Genomic DNA, 22291 nt, shown 5'->3' with positions numbered 1-22291 from the left:
TGGTAATTCTGTTGGCCGTTTTTTTTTCTTTAATAATTCAGGAGAATTCTATATCCACATGGGTTCTGTTGGCTGTTGTAGACAAATATTAACAAGAAGAAGAGACAATCTTACGTCGAACATAAATTATATGATTATAACAACAAAGTCTAACCAAACATTAAAACATAAACTTGCATATCATAAAGTCACTCATAGAGTAACACAGACTTATTTTATGTAAAATACACACGTGTTTAGGCACCAAAGGTTTTGGTTGCTTAACATGGGAAGTAACAGATACATCTGTGAGCTGGGAATTTGTAGTTGCAAGAACCATGACGTGCTCCTTCAAGGTTAATGCACTGATTCTTGCAAGCATTATTGTTTCCGCAAACTCCTGACCATGTGCCACTTGGCTTCTCGCACAACTTCTGTGCTTCCACCATTGATGGTGCTTCTGCAGATGTACGTATATATTTCTCATGGTTAGTTATCAAAATAAATGATAATAACATGTAAACACACATTTCGTTCATATGATAATTAGATCATTACTCACCAAAAGCAGCAAAGAAAACAAGAGCAGCGAAGATAAGGGTGATGATGGAAGCAAACTTAGCCATGATGATTATCACTATTTTGTTTACAATGTATGTATGTATGTCTTGTGTGATGAAATAACCTTTAGATCACGTTCTATTTATAATGAAATAATGGTGAGTTAGTGTTAGGGGTAGATCCTCACTCCAACAAAAGGTTAGAAAAAGCCCAAATAAACCTCTAAGGAAGGAAGGATATTTTGGTCTTTTCCGAGGATGAACCGACATAGTTTCCCATAAATACGGGCGTACGGTATCCGAGAAAAGGGGTTGCACGAAAGAGGAAAGAATACGGATAGGAAATACAAGTTCTCTCGTCCAAAGTCTAGAATCGACGAGCTCGCAGCTCGTCGTTCACCCTATTTTTCATTATTTCAGCCTGTCTAATTCACTATGTAGTCCGTCCTTTTTGTGCCTCGGCACCGATTTATAAAAAGCGTTTCGATCTCCATTTTGCCGAACTAAATATTCTAATTGTGATCGATCTGAACATCATCAACAGTTAGTCTTCTGCATATCGTATTATTACGGATCTAACCCCACAAATTAATCACGCAGTGTCTTCTAGTATAGCTGATATTAACAGATAAGATATTGACTTATTCATAATTGATGGCTGGTTTCTCCACCACATATTTTTCTCTAATAATATCTAAGTAGTTGCTTTGGCTTTGAGCTAATAATACATCTTTTACACAGGCGGCTGCTTAATCCGATGTTGTCAAGAGTCAAGAAATGTTTTTTAAAATTTTTAACCTAGCCGATCGAGTTACACAAGTCTTTATGATTTGTACAGAGTTTTTCACCGTTCGTTACAAGAGCGTATAGAGCTAGAAGAGAAAATGGGATCAAGGATACTATAATTGGTTATTTGCTTGAATCGCAAGAAATAACCTCAATACTCTAATGGGATCAAGGATACTATAATTGGTTATTTGGTCACCTGTCTCTAATATTCTCTTATCCAATATAATTTTCTTGAAATTATTTATCCAATATATATGATGAATCGTCTGTGCAAGTTAAGTTATTAATTAAGAAGTGTATAACATATATTCGTTCCTTTAACCGCACAACTTAAAATCCCTACTCAATTAAAATTATGGGTGGTCTCTCCATATCTAATTTAGCTTTGAGGTTTTCTTAGCTATCAGAATAAAATGAATATAAAGATTGGCATTTACACAAAATCTTGTCGTTTGCCCAATGACTATGATACGAAGAACATGAGCGACTTAAACATTTTTCTTTTTCTTAATCGTCCTGATAATACTGAAAATGGTTGTCTCAACCCTCCGTGAATCTATGTCCACAGTTAGGGCAAGTGTACTTTGACTGTCCTTTGTCGAATAAAGACTTCGGAATATTTCCGGTTATAAATAAATTAAACTAAACGGTCAAATATTTCCGGTTATAGCACGTCAAAAATTAATCAGTGTGCGTTCTTCAAATCGCCCCTTGACTCGACGACAATAACTATCAGAAGGAGAGGAGGGGCGCCGGCGGAACTGAAAGGGCAGGAACTGCGAAATTAGGTAAGTCGCCTATGCATTGATAGCTACTGGTTTCTCCACCATATATTTTTCCCCTAATAATATCTAAATGGCTGCTTTGGCTTTGACCTAATGATACATCGTTTGCATAGGCGGCTGCTTAATCTGCTGATGTGTGGTCAAGACTCAAGAGAATAAGATCTTAACTAAGCCATAGTTACACGAGTATTTTGATATGTCAGATATTTTCACAGTTAGAGTAAGTGTATATCGACATGGTTTGGTTGATCTCAGGAACAGCTAGCATTGTTCCGCCAAGTTTGCAGAACAAGAAACCATTCTCACGAGATTTCCGCCATTAAGAATTCACCTAGAAACACCTTTAACCATACATTAGCTTATTAGTCGGCTATGGATAACCAAACAAGTGTTGGTCATAGCCTGACCCTTGAACGTAATAGGCCGTCATAGGCTAAACTGAAAACCGAAACGGGAATCCAATACCTAAATTAACCTTTAATTGCGCGTAATGGTCTGAACCTAATGGGCTAATTGGAGCCTCTAGTTTAGGGTGATTAAAGAAATAAACGGTGAAATTCATCAAAATTTGGTGGATTAATTAGTTAAATTAGCTAGGTATAAATTGTAAATCTGTCATAACAGTTTTAAAGTACATTTTTGTGCATGCACCTCCTTTTTTAAAATCGATTTCCACAAATATCCTTACTTTAAACACTCTTAATCAAAATCATGAAGGTTATTTTCGTAAACATATTTTAATGGGTCGGTTCAAAATTAAAATGTACAACCCTAAATCACAATCGGATCCTTACTGATTATGTCAGTCGAAATTGGAAACAATATGATTGTAGACTGAAGTTATGGTAATATTCCGATTATAACAAAACTATATATAAGCCAAAAAAATCTACACTGATTATCCGCTAATGACTCTCTTAGATTATTAATCGAATAAACAACTTCGTTAATTCTAACAATAAAATTAACTAAATCCAAAGTGTTAAGATATTTTGACATCATATATAGTAACAAAATTAACTACATATGAGTATAATACTAGAATATACCTAATCAATCATTCTAAAAATTTTAAATTAAAGATATGTCAATATCTTTTAAACTTGGTCATCAAGCGTTTATCAACTAACGGTGACAAAACCCTAACATTATCTCAACATTATAAATAGATGTCATTAACACAACCTTTAAGCACCACACTACATAAATCATAAGCAAAGTTAGACTTTATTTTCTCTGATTACAAGGTTAATATCACCTATTATGAGTGTTACGATTATAGATACTATTGTTTTGTTTCTAATATTTTGTTGTTTCTTATTTATCAAGATCTAAAAATGCTAAGATCCATGCAACAGTCAAAAAAGATTTGGTCAATCGTTATGTGAATTCTCCCTATTGATGAATATGGATCAGTGGACACTCATTGAGAACTTCCAACTCACATCATGTGAATAATCTCCCTAATTAGATATTTTGTTTTTGTAGGTGATTAATAACGACATAAGCAATAAAAAAGCAAGTTAATTCATCAAAACTACAAACTTCGTTGTCTTTTACGACTTATTTAAAAACATTGTTTGTTCCATGCATGGACTATCATGTTATGTTATTTACATTACTCCACATATTATCACTACCATATTTTGTATATCCGGTTATTAAACATTTTTTTCCCTTAGACAAGGAGTCTACAACCGATGAATTTACCTCAAGCAAAGAGTCTGCAATCGCTTAGCTATATCTTTAATCATTTGTTTTTATTTTTTTCTTTATAAGTACACTAGGGTTTATATAATTATATTTGATTAAATTGTTAATATTTCTTTCAGTTATATTGTAACCAAAATTGTTATATTTTGTGTTTGTAAAATTTTAAAAATGTGTTTTACTCCTTAAAAAAAATAATATAATTTATTATTATATATACTAGTATTTTTGCAGCAATTTTTTGCTTAAAAATACGTTTTTGGAAAGTTTTTGCATTTAATGCTATTTAATGCTTATATTCATATGCAAACAAGTTTAGTTAATTCTCTCTACTATCTTTATAACCAAACAGAATTAAAATATTTTAAATATTCATATATATATTATTCTATAATTAGTATAGATATTTAGAAGATTATTCCATATTAAAAAAAATTTATTCTCCTATCATCTTTTTTTATTTTAAATTTTAAATGTAGTGAATCATCATATAATACGTAAAGTTAATAAAATGTGTATTTTTTCCTGTATATATTGTGATTTGTATTTTTTTAATGAGCATATATAACTAAATTAATATAAAAAGTGTGTGTTTAACATAATATATAGTAAATTTACTGTATATAGTAAATTATAGAATTTTAAGAAGTTTATAATTTATAACTGGTATATCTAAACTTAACAAAAAGTTTAAAATTATGAATATTTAAACGCATTGAATTTTCAAAATAATACAAACGAGTTATATTACATGACGGGTTATAAGACATTGTATGATTGAATTGATAAAAATATATATATATATATATATATCATTAATATGATACTTTAATACGGGTTAAATCTTTATTTTACTATTTTAACAATACCAATATAAAATATGTCGAATCAAACTGATTTAATTAAGATTGTATTAAACAAAAATTATTGTGCATTATACCACGAATTATACACTAAATCACTAAAATTAACAAAATAGTACATAAACAAAATTCGCATTTTAAAATAGTATATTAAAAAAAAAAACTTGGTCCACGGTACACCGCGGGTCATAATCTAGTAGTTTAATAATATTACATTCTTATAGATATATTACCAATAGAAAAAACTATATTTCTTTCAAAGTAAACTAACTTATATTCACTAATGAATTGTATTAGGACTTACAAATATTAATTTATTTTCAAATATAAATGTATTTGTATATTTGTTCAAATAAGTGATATTTATTTTCAATGTATAAATCTGAGATGGTATATAATACCATTTTCAGTTTAATTCACATATTTTTTCAAATTTGACCACAAACAAAAAAAAAACATTGTAACATCTATACTGAAATTCAATCATATAGTTACACTAATTTAAATTATAATAAAATTTTTGACTGGTATACCACGAGGTAAATCCTAGTTCACTAACAAAGGAATTGGCAAAATAATTGTACAAAAAAAATCGTAAAAGGATTACCATAAAAACCTAAAAATAAAGACTAATTGATAGTAGGATTTTCACCCAGGGTATCAATTCCCTATGCAGTTGTAGTACAAAGGGTTATTAATCCAAATGTTTGTTATGCTAGCAGATAAGATGCAATCAGAAACAGGCAAGGCAAGCCAAGCAATAGTTGGGGTTTGATCTAACAATCCTAAAATAATTAAAATAAAGTGAATAAACAAGAACCACACGACCTAAGTACTCGATGCAAGCATTCGAGTACAGGATCGGGTGCAGTGATCGAGTAAAAAAAAAAAGCAAGAACAGCTCGAAGGTATACTCGAAGGAGGTGATCGTGTACCTGTTTGGGTAAGAGATCAAGTTATGAATAAAATGTAAACAATCTAAATACGAAAGCTCCTAAGGATGGGGTACCCGACTCCTAAGTGTTCCTAACCAGTATGGATGTCCTATATGCCTCAAGCAAATATTCCCTCAGACAATGAATCTCTAAAATCTTGTTAAAACACTCTCATGATATAAACAATCAACCCAATTCTCGTTGGAGAAACATGACCAAGTAGGCAATACAAACCGATTCATTATTGTCGATAAACCCCTTTCTCATCTAATCTTTTAGGCTAAGTGAGTAAATCTCTAGCATTGATTGATTCAAGCATTTCATCTACAACTCTCGATGGTAAAACACCCTAAATCTAATCTCAACCTCTCGGTCTGTTGATAGCATTAAGCACACCAATCTAGAAGGGAATTTATAAAACATAAACATTCAAGCTAAGACATCCTAACCGATCAAGAACACAAAATCATCTATCTCATCCCTAGAAACTTTATTTCACTACTCAGATCTCATTGTAGAAAACACAAAAGCATAGATAAATGAAAATTGCATTGTATTGGAAATAAAAATAGAGTAGAAGAGTACAGAACCGAAATATAAAAGAATAGCAAAAGAAATGTAAAATAAATCCTAACAAAGTGTAGAAAGAGTTTGAATCGCTCAGTTTCTCTCCCAGAAGCTCTCGCTCTCTGTTCTGAGGGTTTGCGGCGTGCTAGGGTGAGAGGAAGAAGAGGGGGATTTATATATGGAAACCCATTAACCCTAGCTTCCCAGTCCTACCTAAGGGTCTGCTCGATGAGGTGCTCAAGGATGAGCTTGGGTTGCCCTTCGGATAGGCCTTCGAATTGTTCTTCCTACTCATGGATTCTCTTCGATCGGGTTGGTTTTCGGACTGTTCTTCCTGCTTAATAGCTCATTCGGGTACATGCTCAGATTTGACCTTGTTTCTCCCCATTTTAGGCTCTAAAGCACTTGTTTTCATCCAAAATATGCAAATGCAAGAATACAACACCCTAAATGGCCTAAATGCGAATTCCTACAGTTAATGACCTAAAAATGTTAAGGTTAGGGTGGAAACAATGCAAAATACAGACAAAAAGGATGCTTAAAACATGTAAATTAGAGAATTATCACTAATTCACCACCGTGCATGAATTTTTCGGTAATTTTTAAAGGAATTAATCTGATCAAACTATTAAATCCATAATCCTGAATTTTCTGAATTTTTCCGTAAAGATTTGGATATTTTTCCCCGTCATTCAACTCTCTCAATCAATATTTCATTTCTCCACCATGCATGAATTTGGTAGTCTGATCAAACTATAAAATTGGGGGTTTCTCCTGGCTATAGTGATATAACGTGACGTCCTAGATGTTTTTTTATAAATGATAAATTTTGTTTTTGACATGCATATTCTTAAGTCATTTAGTGGTCGTTTGTTTCTCTGTTTTTATGTTTTCGATATATAAAAATTAGGGGTCCTGTTGGGGTGTCGCCTGCTGTAGACAAATACGAAATAGAAAGGTCTTACGTCGTACATCTTACATTATATGGGGTATTATAACAACAAAGTCCAACTAAACATTCAAACATAAACTTGCATGCATGTCATAAAGTCACTCATAGAGTAACACAGACTTATTTTATGTAAAATACACACGTTTAAGCACCAAAGATATTTGGGTTTTGGGAGATTAACATGGGAAGTAACAAATACATCTGTGATATGGGAAGACATAGTTGCAAGAACCATGACGTGCTCCTTCAAGATTAATGCACTGATTCTTGCAAGCATTATTGTTTCCACAAACTCCTGACCATGTTCCACTTGGCCTCTCGCACAACTTCTGTGCTTCCACCATTGACGGTGCCTCTGCATATATCTCTTTAAGGTTAGTTATCAAAATAATTGAAAATAACGTTTAAACACACAATTTTCATTCATATGATAAGATCATTTACTCACGGAAAGCAGCAAAGAGAACAAGAGCAGCAAAGATAAGGGTGATGATGGAAGCAAACTTAGCCATGATGATTATCACTATTTTGTTTTCAATGTATGTAATATGTATGTATGTGTTGTGTGATGAAATAAGGTTTAGATTAACCTCTATTTATAATGAAATGATGGTGAACTAGTCTTCGATTTGTGCATCGTATAATCACGGACCGTAACCCCACAAATTAAACACTAAGCGTCTTCTAGTCGAAATATCAAAGATAACATTCTGGTTTATTCATTGTTGACGGCTGGTTTCTCCACCACAAATGTTTCCCTATGGATGGGTTGCATCGTTATCTTTGTAACTTAAGTGGCTGCTTTGGCTTGGAGTCAAGTATCACATCGTTCACATGGGCGGCTAGTTAATTTGACGGTTCAATGTTTGGAAAGAAGTTCGTGAAAAATGAACCGATGCATCTGTCGACACTGATGCGGATCATTAATTTGTAAATCTCGATCCATTGTCGATAACTGGTTTTGATTTTAGGTTAATTTAAATCTCATGAACATATATGTTACACTTAATTAGGACTGGGCTAATCTTCGTATAATACCCAACACACAATAAAGCACCAAGAGTTTTGGTACATTGAGATGCGAAGAAACAAAGGCAGCGTTGGAAGTGTAAATATGGATGAGACAATAATAAAGTGCAGAAAATAAATAACATAAGAACATTGTTAACGAGGTTCGGTTTTTTCTACTACACGGGACCACGTCCAGATTTCAATTTTATTAGAACAGGAAAGCAAATACAACATATTCGCAAAAGCGTAAATCAAGCACAACCCTCTTAATTCACCGCTCCGTTCTATAACATGAAATCTTAAGGATAAATCTCTACCCTTAACTAAACTCACACCGAGCCTAGATTCAAACCAAGATAACCTAACCTTGGGCTAAACTCCCCCTAAGCCTAGACTTCAGATCTTCAACTCTCTTGAGCAACCTTCACACACACGTCACACCGACGAACAAAGAAGCTTGAACAACACAAGCACCAAACCGCGAAACTAAGCCGCACACAATGAGAAAGCTCTCTAGAGTTTTTATCTTTTATCTCTCAGCTTTCTTACTTCTCTAGGACGTGCCCAACATCTCCTTATATATCCATCAAGACTTTCTAATCACCATAGGAGAAAATTTCCAAATTTCATAAGAAAAATGTCTTTTTCCTTTTTGCTATTTTCATTTTCTTTGTAAAACTCCAATTTAATCAACCCAATAAATAGTAGTTTTCCTCTTCAATTCATCCTCAAACCTTCCTTCAATATTACCTTCTCAAACCTTCTAAAAACTTCTCAGGCACATAAAACAACAACAATCTTGTATCACGTCTTGTATCACACAGACACTAGTTCAAACAAACCAATACATCTTCAGCAAAATTCATGTCTTGCATGCTCCCCCAACTATGCATCTATTCTTGGACACAATGTTGTTTAAACTATTTCATGACCATCGGATTACACTTGATACACAAATATCGTATCAATCAGAATTAATTACACAATAAGTCTAATATCTATCATTCTCTACTGTCACAACTTCTGCGCTTCCACCATCTTTTGTCCTTCTGCATTCATAACTCAAGATTAGTTAATTCTTTTATAAAGAACTCAAGATTCGTTATTAACTTATTAGTAATACTAATATATATGTGTTGTCAAATAAATTCTAATGAAGTTGCCATTTTGCCATGCATTATCATAAGATCATTACTCACCAAGAGCACCAAAGATGAAAAAAGCAGCAAATAAAATGGTGATGATGAAAGCAAACACCATGATGACTAATAATACTTTAGTTCAATGTATATATGTGTAGCCTGATAGGAAGCGTCAGATCAAACTATATTTGTAATGAAATGGTGGGGACTTAGTGTTTTACTTGTCCCCACAAATTAAACGCATACACGCAAGTAGATAATAACATAAAGATAAGTTGTTGAACAGTTGTCGATGGCTGGTTTTTCAACCACATATTAGACTATATCTCTATCAAATGTAACCTAATAAATTGGTTAATCTGACTAGGTCAAAAATCTCAAGATGATTAAATGGTTCAAAGCTTCAACTCAGAGTTTGAAAGCACCACCATTTCTTTGTTTCTTACTTTTTTTGTATATAGTTGAATCGCCAAAGTAAACCATTTTTTCATTAAACTGGAGATGATGTTGTGTTCCTCTTGGAACAAAACTCTTTATTATGTGCCCTTATTAGAGAAGTGCTCAGTCCTTACTGGAATTGATGTTCGGGTGGCATGAATAATATAATATATATGGGAAAGGGTATACGTATAAGTTTATAATATTATAAGAAACCAACATAATCATGTCTGGTTCATGTCATAAGCTCACTCATGGAGTGAGACAGACTTATTTTATGTGAATTACACAATTAATCGTCACAAATTTCTAGTCGATTAACATGGGAAGAAACAGGAACACTTGTTAACTGGGAAGGCAACGTTGCAAGATCCATGTTTTGCTCCCTCAACTCGGATGCAATGATCCCTGCACGCAAAATTACTAAAAGTACAAATTCCTCGCATAGTCCCAGTACTTGGCCTCCCACACAGCTTCTGTGCCTCCACCATTGTTGGAGCTCCTACATGTATATTGTATATACCTCAAGGTTAATGTCGAATAAATCGTAATTTTATAAAAGAAAAAATTATAACCACATTTTGGCATGCATATTATAAGATAATATTTACTCACCAAGTGCAGCAAAGAAAAGAAGAATAGCAAAGAGTAGAGAGAAGATGGAAGCAAACTTAGCCATGACTATATATATGATTACTTTGTTTCCGATGTATGAGTGTGAAGTGTAAGGAAAGAAGCATAAGTTCAAACTTTAAATATAACGAAATGGTGGCGTGTCTGTCGTTTTCTTGTCAGCGTACAATAGTGTGTTAACCTCACAAACTAACCACGTACACACCATCTTACAGTAGAAAACATTAACAAGTACGCAAGTAGCTAATAATACATAAAAGATGTTGGCACGCATGTTGATAAATAAGTCGATGGCTGTTTTTTTAACCATATATTAGACTATCTCTGTATCAAATGTAGCCTAAGAAACTGGTTAATTTGACTTGGTCAAGAATCTCAAAATGATTAAGCGGTTCAAAGCTTCGAATCACAGTTTCAAATCACCACCAGTTTTTGTTTCTGACATTTTTGTTTTGTTGGAGATGATGTTGTCTTCCTCTTGTTTGAATGCTCTAACTTATATATTATAGAGAAGTTATCAGTCCTTAATTCCTTATTGCAAATGATGTTCGTGTGGCATGAATAGTCAAATATGGGTAAGAGTATAAAATTTATACTATTATAAGAAACCGACGTAATCATCTCTGGTACATGTCATAAGCTCACTCAAAGAGTGAGACAGACTTATTTATGTGAATTAAACGCATAATATTAAGCATCAAAATATTAATGTAGTCTATTAACATGGAAAGACACAGAGACACTTGTTAATTGGGAATACAAATTTGCAAGATCCTTGTAGAGCTTTCTCAACTTGGATGCAATGATCCCTGCATGGAATATTACTGACACTACAAATTCCTCGCGCAGTCCCAATACTTGGCCTCTCACACAGCTTCTGTGCTTCCACCATTGTTGGTGCTTCTACAGGTATTATATACCTCAAGGTTAATAACTATTATTAACTATTATCAAATAAATATCTTAATACATAAATAAAAACTTATAACCTCATTTTGCCATGCATATGATAAGAACTCACCGAGTGCAGCAAAGAAAACAAGAGTAGCAAAGAGAAGAGAGAAGATGGAAGCAAACTTAGCCATGACTATGATTTCTTTGTTTCCGACGTATGAGTGTGAAGTAAGGAAAGAAGCATAAGTTCAACCTTTAAATAGAACGAAATGGTGGTGTGTCGGTCGTTTTCTGGTCATCATGCAATAGTGTGGTAACCTTACAAATTAACCACGTACACTGTACACACCATCTTCCGGTAGGAAACATTAACACGCAAGTAGCTCATAATACAGAAAAGATATTGACTAGTTCATGGCTTATTTCTCAATCACATATCACGTATCGGGTTTTGCCTCTCTATCTAATGTAACATAAGGAGATGCTTGGAGTTAATGCTACATTCTGGTTAATATATTTGACTTGGTCAAAAAACAACTAAATTCATTTTCTTCGAAAATATCTGATGCAATAGTTGAAAAAGTTATCTAACCCCGATGCAGGCCATGTGTAAAATTAAGAACCGAGATATTTAAAACCTTGTCGAGACATTGGACACATATAAGTATAGTACAATTTATGAAAGGTTTGATTACTTTTGTCAATTAGCCTCAAACTAAAATAATTAAAAGGCAATTATAATTAAAAGGCAATTATAATTAACAATCAAAACTCATATATTTATTAGTTATTACAAATCCAACATCAGGCTTATTTTATGTTAGATCTTTGGTATATTCACGTGGGAATTGAATGAGCAAAGACACTTGTTAACCGGGAAGGCAGCGATGCAAAATCCATATTGTGCTCCCTCAAGTCCAATATGCACTTTTACTTTCTTTTTTTGTCAATCATATGCACTTTTACTTGCAAGTTTTATTGTTTAAACAATTCTTTTTATCATGTCCCAGTTGGCCTCTGGCACAACTTCTGTGATATCATATTGCTGATAATTCTGCATATACAACTCAAGTTTGATTATGGTCGTTGAATTTTCTTCTTTTTTTTGAGAAAATTGCTGTCAAATTAATCTTTATATATGCCAATTGACTATGCATATAATAAGATCAATATTACTCACCAAGAATAGCAACGAGGAGGGGCAGTGAAGAGAAGGGTGATGATGGAACTGAAAGCAAACTTACCATGACTATTACTATACTTGGACTTGAGTTAACATGATGAAACAAGTGTATGATCAAACTCGGTTTATAACTTTTTTTTTTCTTATGGTGGTGGCCTGGTGGGTTAGTATTTGACAACTTGTCAACGCATAATAAATGTATTAGCCCTACAAATTAGACACCGTCTTTTAGTATACAATTTATTAAACACGCAAGTAGATAATAATAGATAGACGAGTTGCTGAACAGTCGATAGCTGGTTTTATTCAACCACTTGTTAGGCTGCCTCTCTACCAAATGCAACCTAAGCAACTGGTTAATTTGGCTCGGTCAAGAACTAACCCATGATGATTGAATGGTTCAATGCCTCGAATAGGAGCTTGAAAGAAACATGTGGACATGTAAAGGATACGAACCATGATTGCATCTGGATGCAGGTCATCCCATTGTCCATTATATTCTTGAATTTTCCATTTGAGATTTAAAGCTCTCTGATTCGCTTGAGTCACAAGTAAAACCAGTCTATGATCTTCTTCTCTCCAACTTAAGTGGATGTGGATAGCCATCATCGTCAAGCTGAAGGCCCAAGGCCAATGATGATGCTTCCGTGAGCTGCTTTAGTATGGAGCCAAGACTGCCAGTATTTGAATAGATGCCAGTATAGGGAATTGTACGTATAAGTTATAACAATTCAAATTAAACTCCAGACCCTTGAACATTAACTTGAGAGCAATATTTTTCCTGGAAGTTATTATCTTTTTTGTAATTCGCTCTTCACTTTAAGTCTGTCGTTTTCTTGTCAGCGTACAATAGTGTGTTAACCTCACAAATTAACCACGTACACACCATCTTCCAGTAGAAAATGTTAACACGCATGTTGATAATAAGTCCATATCGATGGCTGTTTTTTCAACCATATAGTATTAGACTCTCTCTCTCTGGCTCTATCTCTCTATCAAATGCACCCTAAGAAACTGGTTAGTTTGACTGGGTCAAGAATCTCAAAATGATTAAACGGTTCAAAGCTTCGAATAAAAGTTTCGAAGCACCACCACTTTTTTTTTCTAACTTTTTTTTTTAGTTTCGAGATGATGTTGTGTTCCTCTTGTTTGATGAATGCTCTGACTTATATATTATAGAGAAGTTATCAGTCCTTATTGCAAATGATGTTCGTTTGGCATGATTAGTATAATATGGGCAACAGGGCAAGAGTATAAAATTTACACTATTATAAGAATTCAACATAATCATAACTGGTATATGTCATAAAGCGCACTCATGGAGTCATACAGACTTATTTTATATGAATTAAACGCATAATATTAAGCATTAAAATATTGTAGTCTATTAACATGGAAAGTAACAGTTACACTTGTGAACTGGGAATGCAAATTGGCAAGATCCGTGTGGTGCTTTCTCAACTCGGATGCAATGATCCTTGCACGGAAAATTACTGACACTACAAATTCCTCGCGCAGTCCCAACACTTGGCCTCTCACACAGCTTCTGTGCTTCCACCATTGTTGGTGCTTCTACAGGTATTATATACCTCAAGGTTAATAATTATTACAAACAATTATCGAATAAAATCTTAATACATAAATAAAAACTTATAACCTCATTTTGCCATGCATATGATAAGATAATTACTCACCGAGTGCAGCAAAGAAAACAAGAATAGCAAAAGAAGAGAGAAGATGGAAGCAAACTTAGCCATGACTATGATTTCTTTGTTTCCGATGTATGATTGTGAAGTAAGGAAAGAAGCATAAGTTCAAACTTTAAATAGAACGAAATGGTGGTGTGTCGGTCGTTTTCTGGTCATCGTGCAATAGTGTGGTAACCTTACAAATTAACCACGTACACACCATCTTCCGGTAGGAAACATTAACACGCAAGTAGCTAATAATACATAAAAGATGTTGACTAGTTCATGGCTTATTTCTCAATCACATATCACGTATCGGGTTTTGCCTCTCTATCTAATGTAACCGAAGGAGATGCTTGAAGTTAATGCTACATTCTGGTTGATATATTTGACTTGGTCAAAAAAACTAAATTCATTTTCTTCGAGAAAATCTGATGCAATAGTTGAAAAAAACGTTAAATAACTCCGATGCAGGCCATGTGTAAAGTTAAGAACCGAGATATTTAAAACCTAGTCAAGACATTGGACAAAAAAAAAAAAAAGATCAAACTCGGGTTTATAACCTTTTCTATAAAATAAAATTGAAAAAAAAAAGTTTATAGTTTATAATAATGGTGGTGGGTTAGTATTTTACAACTTGTCAACAAATAATAAATGTATTAGCCCTACAAATTAAACACCGTTTTCTAGGAGACAATTTATTAAACACGCAAGTAGATAATAGGAGTAATAGAAAGACGAGTTGCTGAACAGTCGATAGCTGGTTTTATTCAACCACTTGTTAGGCACTTTTAGGCTGCAACCTAATTTGGCTCGGTCAAGAACTAATCTCATGATGATTGAATGGTTCAATGCCTCGAATATGAGCTTGAAAGAAACATGTGGACATGTAAAGGATACGAACCATGATTGCATGCATCTGGATGCAAGCCATCCCATTGTCCATTATATTCTTGAATTTTCCATTTGAGATTTAAAAATCTCTGATTCGCTTGAGTAAAAAGTAAAACCAGTCTATGATCTTCTTCTCTCCAACTAAAGTGGATGTGGATAGCCGTCAAGCGCCTGAAGGCTCAAGGCCAATGATGATGCTTCGGTGAGCTGCTTTAGTATATATGGAGCCAAGACTGCCAGTATTTGAATAGATGCAAGGATGCCAGTATAGGGAATTGTGAACTCGCCATATTTTTTTTTATAATTCAAGCAGAACTTTACGTATAAGTTATAACAATTCAAATTAAACTCCAGATTCATTGTTATTACAAAGTATTTAATTGAATTTGTAACTAGAAATGTAATTATGTAGATAATCTCTCCGAATATAAAATCTAATTTTAATGATTTTGGTTCAATATGGCTTGAATCAAATATGTAATACAATAAAAAAAAGTCTAATATTGAAATTTGTATTTTCATCCGACATACAAAAGCAATCGCTAAGTTTCTATAAATTTACTAATAAATAATTATATCGACGCTAATTCCATTACTTTCCTCATAAATTATGAGTCCTAATATTGGTTAGTCTGTCCGATTCGAATTCCTCCTCTGCATGTTTGTTACCATTATGACACTTGCATGTCATGGAAAAATATTGGAAATTAATAGTTGTACGCTATGAGATAATTTTATTTTAAAAGTATATTCGATGTCAAAGATTCTTTTAAAGAATTATGTAATCACAAGTCACATCTATATGCATATATAAAATAAAAGAAAATAAAGTTTAGAAAGAAAAAATCGTTGTCCTTCTCGACTTTTCCAGTTGTACTTAAGAAAAAGAAAACATGAACCAAACAATATCGTAAAATACGCAACATGATCGGTCATATATAGAAATGACACATACTTATTTTGATTAAGATATCTTCTTCTTCTTTTCTTCAAAGAGAAAAAAAAATCGTTATTTTATGTAACATTGATTAACATGCATGGAAGTAAGTAGAAATACATGTGATATGAGAAGATATATACTAGTACTCTAGTAGTAACATGGAAACAAGTGCAAGATCCTTGTAGTGCTCCCTCAAAATTAATGTACTGTCTCTAGCATGTATTATAGCTTCCACAAACTCATGACCACGTCCCACTATTGTTCCTCCGATACACAAATTTTGTGTTTCCACCATTTGTGGTGCTTCTATATGTATAAATGGTTATTATTCAAGGTATCAGAATAAACTAATGAAAAGGAAACTTTAAACACATACTTCCATGCATATAATAAATCATGGTTTGTAGTTGATTGGTTCTTCTCCACCTATTTATGCTTTGTAACGCTGCTTGATCTATCTAATGTAACCTAAGCGACTGGTTTGGCTTAGCTAGTGCTACATTAATTGTCCAATTGGGCAGACTCAAGAAGAATAAAATCTTCATTAAGTCATAGTTACAAAGTCGTGGTGATTTGTGAGAGATTTGCAAACTTCGTTGTATGAGTATAGAGATAGAAGAGGAAATTAGGACTTCAGTATACTTTAATGAATTCTGCTGTAACTCAATCGGGGTACTAAAGACCACCTAAGGAAAATATTTTTCTAGGTCTCAAATTCCAATATCGAATCATAGGCAACCAATTTACTACAGAACCAATTTTATAAACGATGAGCTTTTTTGTTCATAGCCTCCGTCTTTTCACCGCCCAATTCATAGTCTTGTCGCAGGTCATGATACAAAAGTTGGAGGATGACATATATATATGTCCATTCTGAATAGTTAGACAACAATTCGCTCCTGAATGCATGCACCATCACTTTTCTTTGTTTCTAGAGTTGATTAGCCAAGTAAGCCACTTTCTTTTTAATATGTTATGATGTTATATATGTATACTTCTAGGCTGGATGCTTTCTATTGTCCCAATAAGGATGTGTTCGAAGCAAATACAAATGGGCAAGAACAAGAACAGTTCTGATACGTAAGAGTTTATATTATTATAAGAAACGATAGAATTCTACATAGTAACAATACCAGGACACATGTCACTAAGTCACTCATAGAGTGGCAGAGACTTATTTATGTAAAATACACACACACTTATGAACCATGGAGTTTTAGTAACTTAACATGGGAAGTAACAGATACATCTGTGATATGGGAAGACATAGTTGCAAGAACCATGACGTGCTCCTTCAAGATTAATGCACTGATTCTTGCATGCATTATTGTTTCCACAAACTCCTGACCATGTCCCACTATTCTTTTTGCACAACTTTTGAGCTTCCACCTTTGTTAGTCCTTCTATATATATACGTATATAATCATTATCAAACAAAATTTTAAACGCGAAAAACAAATTGATAAGTTATTTTACCATGTATATGATTAGATATCATTACTCACCAAGAGAAGCAAAGAGGACAAGAGCAACGAAGAGAAGGGCGATAATGGGAGAAAATTTAGCCATGATGATTATTGATTACTACTTAATTTGTTTTCAATGTATGTGTATTGTGAGAAAATAAGTATAGTATCAACTTCTATTTATAGTGAGTTCAGTCTTTTACTTTTCGTCTTTCTAAATTGTGTAACACCCCACAAATGAATCACATATTGTCTTCCAGTAAACAATAGAAGATAAGATGTTTGACTAGTTTGGAGTTGATGGCTGTTTTCTTAACCACATATATATGACTGTGCCTCTCTATCTAATGTAATTTAAACAGATCCTTCGGGTTCGAGTCAGTGCTACACTGTTCACTTGGGTGGCTGGTTAATATATTTGACTTGGTTGGTCTTGGTCATGAAGATTAAACTCAATATTTCGAACGTGAGTTGGAAAAGAACCGATGCATGCCATGTTTAAAGCTCGTCACATTCTTGACGTTTCCATTTTCGACTTACTTAACTCTCTAATGCTTGATTCACAAGAACAAAACAGTACCCTCGATACTACAATAAGAGATGTCCCCCGGTGTAAGGAAATGCTTGCTTGATTGTATTGATATGAGATATTACAATATATATAGACTTGTACACTAGGGTTTTGTTCATATTAATTACACATGTTTCCTTTGTTATATTAATACTCTCTATACGCCCCCTCAAGATGGAGGCAGTTGCTTGACTCCGATCTTGAAACTTAACTCTGCAAAACGTTGAGGCGGTAACAGCTTAGTGAGAGCCTCAGCAAGCTGATCATCACCGGAAATATGTGCGACCCGAAGAACACCGGATTGGATATGCTCACGAACGAAGTGATAGTCCAAAGCAACATGTTTCATCTTGGAATGGAAAACAGGATTCGCACAAAGATAAGTGGCCCCAATGTTGTCACAATAAATCACCGGAGGTAGCGGAAGGGTGACTCCCAACTCATGTAGTAGTGAACAGATCCATCGGAACTTAGAAGCTGTGTTTGCAACAGCGCGATACTCTGCCTCAGTAGACGACCGCGAGACACTCCTCTGTTTCTTTGAGGACCAAGAGACCGGACTTCCACCAAAATAGACAAGATATGCGTTCGTCGAGACATATGTAGCCTTGTCGCGACCCCAATCTGCATCAGAGAATGCATGGACAGTGAGAGGAGCATCACGACGAAGGAGGATCCCTAGAGTAGAAGTGCCTGCAAGATAACGCAACACCCGCTTCACAGCTTGCCAGTGTTCATTTGTCAGCTTGTGCATAATCTGGGAGAGTCGGTTTACTGGAAAAGCAATGTCAGGTCGTCTGAACGCAAGATATTGGAGACTCCCAACGACCATGCGATAATCCTTCGCATCAGTGAGAGGTGTGCCGAAATTAATTGTGAGCTGAGATGAAGAGGCCATTGGTGTGGGAACTGGTTTTGCACCAAGCATCTTTGTCTTTGCTAACAGATCAAGAATATACTTCTGTTGCATTAAATGGAGACTTGTCGACGTTCTTGTAGCTTCTACACCCAAGAAGTAACTCAAAGGACCTAGGTCTTTCAAAGAGAACCGATTGGAAAGCGAGGCATTGAAAGCAGTAACCAACGGAGGAGGACCCGTAATGATGATGTCGTCGACATAAACAAGGACATAGACGTAAGAGACACCATGTTTGTAGATGAAGAGAGAGTTGTCACCAAGAGAAGTTTTGAAGCCGGACTGAAGGAGAAAGTTGCGGAGTTCAGTGTATCAAGCACGTGGAGCTTGTTTTAAACCATATAGTGCCTTGCGCAAATGGCAAACATGGTGAGGATGATCCTTATCAACAAATCCTGGAGGTTATGACACATATACTTCATCGTCAAGACTGCCTTGCAGGAAAGCATTGTTGATGTCAACTTGATGAATAGTCCAATCCTTTTTAACCGCAATTTCTAACACGAGACAAATAGTGGTGGATTGAATTACGGGACTGAACGTCTCCGAAAAATCAACACCATATTGCTGGTTAAAACCACGCGCGACCAGTCGAGCCTTATACATGTCAATGGAGCCATCATGTTTATATTTAAGTGTAAAAATCCACTTACAAGTGATGACATTTTGATGTGCAGCTGGTGGTGTCAAATCCCAAGAATGTTCGCGAATTTGAGAATTAATCTCTTCAGCCATGGCGTTCCGCCAGTTGGGATCGCGTAATGCCTGAGCCACCGTTGTGGGTATAATCGGGGAAGATGTGACCGAGAGGCTGTATTTCTTATTCGGCTTGACAATGTTACTCTTTGAGCGGGTCTGCATAGCATGTTGCGGTGGTTGCGGCGGCGGAGCAGGTACAGGAGCCGGTGGCACAGCAGGTTGCAGAGCCGGTGATGGAGTGGTATTCGAAGACAACATCGGAGAGGTGGAAGATGATGAAGACGACGTCGAAGAGGTAGAAGATGAAGATGTTGATGATGGGCCTGATGGGCTTTGATCAAGTGAACCGTTGAGGCCCATGGAGGATGGACCATCATTAGCCCGTTTTGTCCGTGTCTCATGATCAAGATCGAGAGAAACAGAGGACGTACCTGAGGTAACCGGAGACCCGGAAACCGATGACGGAGCCGGTGAGGATGGCAAAGGTGGCGATGGCGGGTGAGGATCGTTGCACGGGAGTGGCGCAGAATGAGCTGTAGATGAGTGAGACGGATTTGCCGGCAACACCGGTATCACCGTAGACGACTGATGAGAAGCTACCGGAACCGATATTGGAAAGGGAAGTAGAGACAGCCGCAGCAGCAAATGGAAAGATTGACTCCACAAACTGGACATGGCGGGACGTGTATACTCGTCCAGTCGAAGGATCCAAACAGAGGTAAGCGCTTTGGGTCTGCGTGTAACCGAGGAAAACACACGCCGTAGACCGAGACTCGAGCTTATTGTTACGATAAGGACGGAGACATGGATAGCAAACGCAGCCAAAAACTCGAAGCTTGTTGTAATTTGGAAATATTTGAAACAGTTTGTGATATGGTGAGTCTCCACCGAGGACATCCATGGGCATACGGTTTATGAGATATACCGTAGTTGAAAACGCGTACGGCCAATAGCTGAGAGGAACGAAAGTACGACCCATTAGTGCAAGACCCGTTTCAACAACATGAAAATGTTTCCGTTCGGAAATACCGTTATGTTCTGGCGTATGAGGCGGTGTTGTAAGATGCGAGATGCCTTGGGAAGTCAAGAACAAACGCAAAGCGATGAACTCACCACCATTGTCTGAATACAACGTGCGTATCTTCGTTTGTAACCGATTCTCGACAAGAGCCTTAAAGGCAATGAAGACATCTTTGACTTGAGATTTAAGTTTTAAAGGGTATAGCCATGTGTATCTAGTAAAATGGTCAACAAGAACAAGATAGTATTGAAATTTTCAGAGGAGGTTATGTGTGATGACCAAACATCAGTATATATATATTCAAGAGGTTGAGAGGATGAAATAGTGTTTGTATAAAATGGAAGTTTGTGACTTTTATTGATGAAGCAATCAGAACAAGAGAACTGTTTTTGTGTAGAAGGAGAAACGAGTAAGAAAAACTTTGAAACTATAGTTTTTAAAACAGAAAAGAAGGGATGCCCAAGTCGAAGATGCCATGATAAGAGATCGGTTGCCGGTGAAGTTGACACGGAGAAGACATTGATGGTGTTGCGGTCGCAAGGCCACTCATACAGCTCATTCTTAGTTCTGCCTTGAAATAATTGCGCCCCCGTGCTCAGATCCTTCACCTGAAAATATGCCGGAAAGAAATGCACAGACACCTTGTTATCATTGCACAACCGATATATGGAAATAAGATTCTTGCGAACATTAGGAACATAAAGAATATCTTTCAAAGCAAGTAAGCAAAAGGGTGTAGGGAGTAAGGCAGAACCCGTTTGAGCAATCTTAAGACCGGACGCATCAACAATGGTGACTTCTTCACCGCCAGAATATGGATGGTAAAGAGATAAGTTGGACAGATCAGTAGTAAGATGGTGCGTAGCACCGCTGTCCATCACCCAATTCGTCGGATTATATGGCGAAACAGATGCAACATTTGCGTTAGGGTGACCAAGCGAACCTGAGTGAAGAGAGTAACCACCACCGGAAGGTTGAAAACCACGACCAGACTGCGGAAGTTGAAAACACCGCCGGGCACTATGCCCAAACACCCCACATAACTGACACCGACCCTGGTAACCACGTCCATGACCACCACGAGAAGAGAAGGAGTGATTACCTCGAGATGAGCGCTGGTTTCGGGGGTTGTGTGCTTGGTTGGAGGACTTGTAGAAAGCAGCATTGGCGGTAACAGGAACTACGGAAGAAGTCGTAGCTTGCGACTGAAGCTTCAACTCATAGTTGATAAGCTTCTCATGAATGGCCGACATGGTAGGTGGAGTATCACGGTCTTCAATTTGGTCAACAATTGGCTTATAGTCCTTCGAAATACCACTAAGTATATACTTAATCTGTTCTTCATGCTCATAAGGTTTGCCCAACGTAGCAAGCTGATCAAAACGAGAAACAAGACCTTGAACGTATTCATCAATAGATCCGGTAACTTTATGCCACTGCTTGATCTGTTTGCGTAGCTGTTTGATGTGTCCCCATGTTGGTTTCGCAAATGTAGAGGAAAGGAGATTCCAGATCTGTGTGGTCGTGGAAGCGTTGGAGAGGATAGGTTGAAGTTCAACCGAGATTGCACCAAGAAGACTAGCGACAATAAGTTGATCTTGTCGTTGCCAGAGATCATACGCGGGATTAGCGATAGTATGACCGTCACGAAGGAC

General features: G+C 35.8%; 5 protein-coding genes and 1 pseudogene across 6 annotated transcripts; all 6 read right to left on the bottom strand.

The window, feature by feature from the left end:
• Window positions 1-110: 110 nt before the first annotated feature.
• On the bottom strand, window positions 111-699 carry LOC104751472 (defensin-like protein 16). The gene is made up of 2 exons (XM_010473420.2): window positions 542-699; window positions 111-439 (listed from the first exon to the last, which is right to left on the bottom strand). Exons 1-2 carry the CDS (start codon window positions 603-605, stop codon window positions 261-263), a joined length of 243 nt encoding a protein of 80 aa, XP_010471722.1. The 5' UTR covers window positions 606-699; the 3' UTR covers window positions 111-260.
• A 6433-nt stretch (window positions 700-7132) lies between these two features.
• LOC104751467 (defensin-like protein 4) lies at window positions 7133-7707 on the bottom strand. The gene is made up of 2 exons (XM_010473416.3): window positions 7589-7707; window positions 7133-7495 (listed from the first exon to the last, which is right to left on the bottom strand). The coding sequence occupies exons 1-2, from the start codon at window positions 7650-7652 to the stop codon at window positions 7317-7319; spliced, it is 243 nt and encodes an 80-aa protein (XP_010471718.1). The 5' UTR covers window positions 7653-7707; the 3' UTR covers window positions 7133-7316.
• Window positions 7708-9917: 2210 nt separating this feature from the next.
• On the bottom strand, window positions 9918-10493 carry LOC104751468 (defensin-like protein 1). Its single transcript, XM_087493153.1, has 2 exons — window positions 10347-10493; window positions 9918-10233 (listed from the first exon to the last, which is right to left on the bottom strand). Exons 1-2 carry the CDS (start codon window positions 10408-10410, stop codon window positions 10049-10051), a joined length of 249 nt encoding a protein of 82 aa, XP_087349279.1. The 5' UTR covers window positions 10411-10493; the 3' UTR covers window positions 9918-10048.
• A 443-nt stretch (window positions 10494-10936) lies between these two features.
• Window positions 10937-11543, bottom strand: LOC104751469 (defensin-like protein 1). Its single transcript, XM_087493152.1, has 2 exons — window positions 11386-11543; window positions 10937-11267 (listed from the first exon to the last, which is right to left on the bottom strand). Exons 1-2 carry the CDS (start codon window positions 11447-11449, stop codon window positions 11083-11085), a joined length of 249 nt encoding a protein of 82 aa, XP_087349278.1. The 5' UTR covers window positions 11450-11543; the 3' UTR covers window positions 10937-11082.
• Window positions 11544-13691: 2148 nt separating this feature from the next.
• Window positions 13692-14232, bottom strand: LOC104751470 (defensin-like protein 1; annotated as a pseudogene). Its single transcript, XR_002036048.2, has 2 exons — window positions 14136-14232; window positions 13692-14013 (listed from the first exon to the last, which is right to left on the bottom strand). The product of XR_002036048.2 is annotated as a defensin-like protein 1 (transcript).
• A 2805-nt stretch (window positions 14233-17037) lies between these two features.
• Window positions 17038-17580, bottom strand: LOC147925885 (defensin-like protein 1). Its single transcript, XM_087493151.1, has 2 exons — window positions 17469-17580; window positions 17038-17366 (listed from the first exon to the last, which is right to left on the bottom strand). Exons 1-2 carry the CDS (start codon window positions 17530-17532, stop codon window positions 17188-17190), a joined length of 243 nt encoding a protein of 80 aa, XP_087349277.1. The 5' UTR covers window positions 17533-17580; the 3' UTR covers window positions 17038-17187.
• Between the last annotated feature and the right edge of the window lie 4711 nt (window positions 17581-22291).

Source organism: Camelina sativa, chromosome 16 (genome assembly GCF_030686135.1).
Source record: "Camelina sativa cultivar CO46 ecotype springtype chromosome 16, ASM3068613v1".
NCBI lineage: Eukaryota > Viridiplantae > Streptophyta > Magnoliopsida > Brassicales > Brassicaceae > Camelina > Camelina sativa.
This window is presented reverse-complemented; position numbering and strand designations above follow the sequence as displayed.